The sequence below is a fragment of the Accipiter gentilis genome, chromosome 36 (assembly GCF_929443795.1).
Source record: "Accipiter gentilis chromosome 36, bAccGen1.1, whole genome shotgun sequence".
Classification (NCBI taxonomy): domain Eukaryota; kingdom Metazoa; phylum Chordata; class Aves; order Accipitriformes; family Accipitridae; genus Astur; species Astur gentilis.
The window spans coordinates 1,916,442-1,923,091 of NC_064915.1; the positions used below are offsets into that span (position 1 = coordinate 1,916,442).

At 61.2% G+C, this 6,650-nt stretch overlaps 1 protein-coding gene across 1 annotated transcript in view; it reads right to left on the bottom strand.

Annotated features, from left to right (window-relative positions):
• Nucleotides 1-5,141: 5,141 nt before the first annotated feature.
• Nucleotides 5,142-6,650, bottom strand: part of LOC126034863 (liprin-alpha-3-like) — a 33,210-nt gene continuing 31,701 nt past the window's right edge. The window contains 1 exon segment of the mRNA XM_049792719.1: nt 5,142-5,523. Coding sequence (XP_049648676.1) covers nt 5,142-5,523 — 382 coding nt within the window.

Here is a 6,650-nt window from a genome sequence, read left to right on the forward strand (position 1 = left end):
CCCCCTCAAGTCCCCCCAAAATCCCCCCAAAATCCCCCCCCAAATCCTCAGGCCCCCCCAAATGCCCTCAAGACCCCCCCCCAAAAATCTACAGGTCCCCCCAAATCCCCCCCAACCCTCACAAGACCCCCCCCAAAAATCATCATTCCCCCCCAAATCCCCCCCCAAAATGCCCCCAAGCCCCCCCCCAAAATCCTCAGGCTCCTCCAAACCCCCCAAATCCCACTAAGACCCCCCCAAAATTTTCAGGTCCCCCCCAAATCCTCCCTAAATCCCCCCAAGACCCCCCCCAAAAATCCTCAGCCCCCCCAAACCCCCCCAAATCCCCCCTAAATCCCCCCAAGACCCCCCAAAAATCCGCAGGTGCCCCCAAATCCCCCCCAAATGCCCCCAAGCCCCCCCCAAAAAATCCTCAGCCCCCCCCAAATCGCCCCTAAATGTCCCAAGACCCCCCCCAAAAATCCTCAGGCCACCCCCAATTCTCCCCTAAATCCATCCAAGACCCCCCCAAAAATCCTCAGCCCCCCCAAATCCCCCCCAAATCCCCCAAGACCCCCCCCAAAATTTTCAGCCCCCCCAAATCCCCCCCAAATGCCCCCTAGACCCCCCAAATCCCCCCTAAATCCCCCCCAAGACCCCCCCAAAAAATCATCAGCCCCCCCAAATCTCCCCTAAATCCCCCCAAGACCCCCCGAAAAATTCTCAGGCCGCCCCCAATTCCCCCCTAAATCCCCCCAAGACCCCCCCAAAATCCTCAGGCCCCCCCAAATCCCCCGAAGACCCCTCCCAAAAATCCTCAGGCTCCCCCCAAATCCCCCCCAAATCCCCCAAGACCCCCCCAAAAATCCTCAGCCCCCCCCAAAATCCCCCCCAAATCCCCCCAAGACCCCCAAAAAATTTTCAGCCCCCCCAAATCCCCCCAAATCCCCCCAAGACCCCCCCAAAATTTTCAGCCCCCCCAAATCCCCCCCAAATCCCCCCAAGACCCCCCCAAAAATTGTAATCTCCCCCAAATCCCCCCCAAATGCCTCCAATACCCCCCCAAATCCCCCCTAAATCCCCCCAAGACCCCCCCCAAAATCCTCAGGCCCCCCCAAATCCCCCCAAGACCCCCCCAAAAATCCTCAGCCCCCCCCCCAAATCCCCCCAAGACCCCTCCCAAAAATCCTCAGGCTCCCCCCAAATCCCCCCAAATGCCCCCAAGACCCCCCCAAATCGCCCCTAAATCCCCCCAAGACCCCCCAGAAATCCTCAGGTCCCCCCCAAATCCCCCCCAAAAATTTTCAGCCCCCCCAAATCCCCCCCAAAATCCCCCCAAGACCCCCCCAAAAATCCTCAGCCCCCCCCCCAAATCCCCCCAAGACCCCCCAAAAAATTTTCAGCCCCCCCAAATCCCCCCAAAATCCCCCCAAGACCCCCCCAAAAATCCTCAGGCCCCCCCCCCAAGGTCCCCCCCACCCCCCCTAAATCCCCCCTCCCCCCAGCTATGGGGGGAGGGGCCCCCCCAGGACCTGGCCCGGTTCAGCCCGTCCTTGCACACGCGTGTGCGTGTTCCCCCCCCCCCCCCCCCGGGTTCCCCCCCCCCCCGACCCACTTTATCGGCTTCGGGGCGCGGCGACCGCTTCGGGGTGCTGGGGGGGGCCGGGGGCACCCATGGGTGCTGTGGGACCCCCCCGGCCGGTGCCATGGGGCCGGAGGAGGTGGGGTGAGTCGGGGCCTGGGGGGGGGGGGGGGGTAGTTGGGGGGCTGGGGTTGTCTGTGGGGCAGATGTGGGTCTCGGGGAATCTATGGGGCAGGGGCTTGTGGGGTGTTATGGGGCTGGGAGAGGGTCTGTGGGGCAGTTGTGGGGCTGGGGGAGGTTCTATGGGGCTGGGAGAGGGTCTGTGGGGCAGTTGTGGGGCTGGGGGAGGTTCTATGGGGCTGGGAGAGGGTCTGTGGGGCAGTTGTGAGGCTGGGGGAAGGGTCTGTGGGGCAGTTGTGGGGCTGGGAGGATCTATGGGGCAGGGGCTTGTGGGGTATTATGGGGCTGAGGGCAGTTATGGGGCTGGGGGAAGTGTCTATGGGGTGGTTGTGGGGCTGGGGGAAGGGTCTGTGGGGCAGTTGTGGGCTGGGAAGATCTATGGGGCAGGGGCTTGTGGGGTATTACGGGGCTGAGGGCAGTTATGGGGCTGGGAGAGGGTCTATGGGGCAGTTGTGGGGTTGGGGGAAGGGTCCGTGGGGCAGTTGTGGGGCTGGGAGGATCTATGGGGCAGGGGCTTGTGGGGTATTACGGGGCTGAGGGCAGTTATGGGGCTGGGAGAGGGTCTATGGGGCAGTTGTGGGGTTGGGGGAAGGGTCCGTGGGGCAGTTGTGGGGCTGGGAGGATCTATGGGGCAGGGGCTTGTGGGGTATTACGGGGCTGAGGGCAGTTATGGGGCTGGGGGAAGTGTCTATGGGGCAGTTGTGGGGCTGGGGAAGGGTCTGTGGGGCAGTTGTGGGGCTGGGAGGATCTATGGGGCAGATGCTTGTGGGGTATTACGGGGCTGAGGGCAGTTATGGGGCTGGGAGAGGATCTATGGGGCAGTTGTGGGGTTGGGGGAAGGGTCCATGGGGCAGTTGTGGGGCTGGGAGGATCTATGGGGCAGATGCTTGTGGGGTATTACGGGGCTGAGGGCAGTTATGGGGCTGGGGGAGTCTATGGGGCAGTTGCTTGTGGGGCACTTATGGGGCTTGGGGCATCTATGGGGCAGTTATTTGTGGGGCAGCTGTGGGGCTGGGGGCTTTATGGGGCACTGGCTTGTGGGGTGTTATGGGGCTGAGGGCAGTTATGGGGCTGGGGAGATGTCCGTGGGGCAGTTATGGGGCTGGGGAGATGTCCGTGGGGCAGTTATGGGGCTGGGGGCGTCTGTGGGGCAGTTGCTTGTGGGGCAGTTACAGGGCTTGGGGCATCTGTGGGGCAGTTGCTTGTGGGGCAGTTGTGGGGCTGGAGGATCTATGGGGCAGTTGCTCGTGGGGCAGTTGTGGGGCTGGGGGGGTTTATGGGGCAGTTAGTTGTGGGGCTGGGGGGGTAATTGGCTGGCTGCGGGGCAGTGGGGTTACGGGGCAATCGGGGCTGGGGGAGGATCTATGGGGCAGCAGGTTGTGGGGCAGTTGTGGGGCAGCTGTGGGGCTGGGGGGGGCAGCTTAGGGGAGTTATGGGGCAACTGGGCTATGGGGCAGCCGGGCTGGGAGATCTATGGGGCGGTTCGTTGTGGGGCTGGGGGCAGTTAGGGGGCTTGTGGGGCAGTTGGGGGTCTGTGGGGCACTTGTGGGGCAGCTGGGGTCCTTGCGCGAGTCGTGCGAGCGGGGCGCCGTGTGCCGTGCGTAAGCGTGTGCGCGTGCCCCACACGCGTGTGCCGCCCCCGCGCCCCCCGTGCAGAGATGCGCCGGCCCTCGTGCAACCGCGCCCCCCCCCCCGTGAGTCCTCGTGCAAACCCTCGTGCAAACGCGTGTGCAAACCCTTGTGCCCCCCCCCCCCCCGTGGCGCAACCCCTCGTGCGAGTGCGCGTGCGAGCTCTCGTGGTGGTCTGCGAGTCCTCGTGCAAACGCGTGTGCAAACCCGTGCGATCCTGTGAGCCGTCGTGCGAGCCCTCGTGCGAGACGCCTCCCCCCCATGGGGGTCCCCAGACTGGTTTGGGGGTCCCACGGGCGCTGTACTGGTGGTTCTGCTATACTGGTGCGGTACTGGTGCTGTGCTGGACCTGTACTGGTGCTGTACTGGTGCTGTACTGGTGGTTCTGCTATACTGGTGCGGTACTGGTGCTGTGCTGGACCTGTACTGGTGCTGTACTGGTGCTGTACTGGTGCTGTACTGGTGGTTCTGCTATACTGGTGCTGTACTGGTGCTGTGCTGGTGCTGTACTGGTGCTGTACTGGTGCTGTACTGGTTACGTACTGGTGGTTCTGCTATACTGGGTGCTGTACTGGAGCTGTACTGGTGCTGTACTGGTGCTGTACTGGTGTTGATGCTATACTGGGTGCTGTACTGGTGCTGTACTGGTGCTGTACTGGTGCTGTAGAGGATGCTGGTGCTGTACTGGTGCTGTACTGGTGCTGTACTGGTGCTGTAGAGGATGCTGGTGCTGTACTGGAGCTGTACTGGTGCTGTACTGGCGGTTCTGCTATACTGGTGCTGTACTGGAGCTGTACTGGTGCTGTACTGGTGCTGTACTGGTTACATACTGGTGGTTCTGCTATACTGGGTGCTGTACTGGTGCTGTACTGGTGCTGTACTGGTGTTGATGCTATACTGGGTGCTGTACTGGTGCTGTACTGGTGCTGTACTGGTGCTGTAGAGGATGCTGGTGCTGTACTGGAGCTGTACTGGTGCTGTACTGGAGCTGTACTGGTGCTGTACTGGTGGTTCTGCTATACTGGTGCTGTACTGGAGCTGTACTGGAGCTGTACTGGTGTTGATGCTATACTGGGTGCTGTACTGGAGCTGTACTGGTGCTGTACTGGTGCTGTACTGGTTACGTACTGGTGGTTCTGCTATACTGGGTGCTGTACTGGAGCTGTACTGGTGCTGTACTGGTGCTGTAGTGGAGCTGTAGAGGATGCTGGTGCTGTACTGGAGCTGTACTGGTGCTGTACTGGTTACATACTGGTGGTTCTGCTATACTGGGTGCTGTACTGGTGCTGTACTGGACCTGTACTGGTGCTGTACTGGAGCTGTAGAGCATGCTGGTGCTGTACTGGAGCTGTACTGGTGCTGTACTGGTGTTGATGCTATACTGGGTGCTGTACTGGAGCTGTACTGGTGCTGTACTGGTTACGTACTGGTGGTTCTGCTATACTGGGTGCTGTACTGGAGCTGTACTGGTGCTGTACTGGTGCTGTACTGGTGTTGATGCTATACTGGGTGCTGTACTGGAGCTGTACTGGTGCTGTACTGGTGCTGCAGCGGCTGCCGGTGCCGTACCGGTGCCGTACCGGAGCCATACTGGTGCCGTACCGGTGCCGTACCGGAGCCGTACCGGAGCCGTACCGGAGCCGTAGCGGCGCGTTGCCGGCGGCGCGCGTGCCGCAGGCGCCGTCCTGGCGCGTACCGGTGGCCGTCCCCGCACCCGCCGCTACCGGAACCAGTAGCGGAGCCGGTACCGGAACCGGTAACGGAACCGGTGTCACCGCGCCGGAACCAGCGCCACACCGGTCTCCGGCCCGGTCGGTTGCCGTAACCGCCGGCCGCCGGCCCGCTCGCATCCCGGTCGCCGGCCCGGTCGGTTGCCGTAACCGCCGCCATCCCGGTCGCCGGCCCGGTCGGTTGCCGTAACCGCCGCCATCCCGGTCGCCGTCCCGCTTGCCGGATCCGCCGCCGGCCCGGTCGCCTCCCGGTTGCCGGCCCGGTCGCTTGCCACGAACGCCGCCGGCCCGGTTGCCGGAACCGCCGTCCCAGTTGCCGTAGCCGTCGTCCCAGTCGCGTCCCGGTTGCCGGAACCGCCGTCCCAGTTGCCGTAGCCGTCGTCCCAGTCGCGTCCCGGTTGCCGGAACCGTCGTCCCAGTTGCCTCCCAGTTGCCGTAAGCGTCGTCCCAGTTGCCGGAATCTCCGCCGCCGTCACCGTCGCCGGCCCGGTTTACCGGCCCAGCCAGCACCAGTTTAGCACCGGTTTACCGAAACCGCCGCACCAGTTTAGCACCAGTAACCGACAGCGCCGCACCAGTAACCGAAACCGCCGGACCAGGCCGGATCCGTCTCCTCAAACTGGGATTTCCCCCCCCTATCCCAGTCCCCAAACTGGGATCACCCCCCCCCCCATCCCAGTCCCCCAAACTGGGATCGCCCCCCCCCATCCCAGTCCCCCAAACTGGGATCACCCCCCCTATCCCAGTCCCCAAACTGGGATCGCCCCCCCCAATCCCAGTACCCAAACTGGGATCACCCCCCCCTATCCCAGTCCCCAAACTGGGATCGCCCCCCCCCAATCCCAGTACCCCAAACTGGGATCACCCCCCCTATCCCAGTCCCCAAACTGGGAACGCCCCCCCCCATCCCTGTCCGCAAACTGGGATCGCCCCCCCTATCCCAGTCCCCAAACTGGGATCGCCCCCCCCCCCATCCCCAGGTCCCCAAACTGGGATTTCCCCCCCCCCCCCTTCCTCCCGCTCTCCCGGCCCTTTATCCCGAGTTTCCCATCCCAGTCCCAAACTGGGCCCGCTGCCCCCCCCAGTTGAAAGGGAAAAAAAAAAAGGCAGAAAGGGTTTTTTTTTTCCTTGTTGTTTTCCTGGCTGTTTTATTTTTTCCTTTTTTCAGTTTTTTTGTTCTTTTTCAGTTCCCCCTTTTTCTATTTCCCCTTTTCGTTTTCCCTTTTTCTTTTTCTCTTCTTTTGGAGTTTTCCGGTTTTGTTCTTCTGTTTAGTTTATTTTGCTGTTTATTTTGGTTTCCCCTTGAATTTTCTTTTCCGCTCTTTATTTTCCTCCTTTATTTTCTTGTTCCCTTTTTATTTTCCCCTTTTACTTCGGTTTTCCCTTTTTGTTTTGGTCTCTTGTTTTCGTTTTCCCTTTTTTAATTTTCCCTTTCTTTTGTTTTTCCCTTGTATTTTCTTTGTCCCTTTTTATTTTCCCCCCTTTATTTCCTTTTCCCTTTCTTTTCTTTTCCCCTTTTCATTTTGGCCTCCTTTTTCATTTTTCCCTTT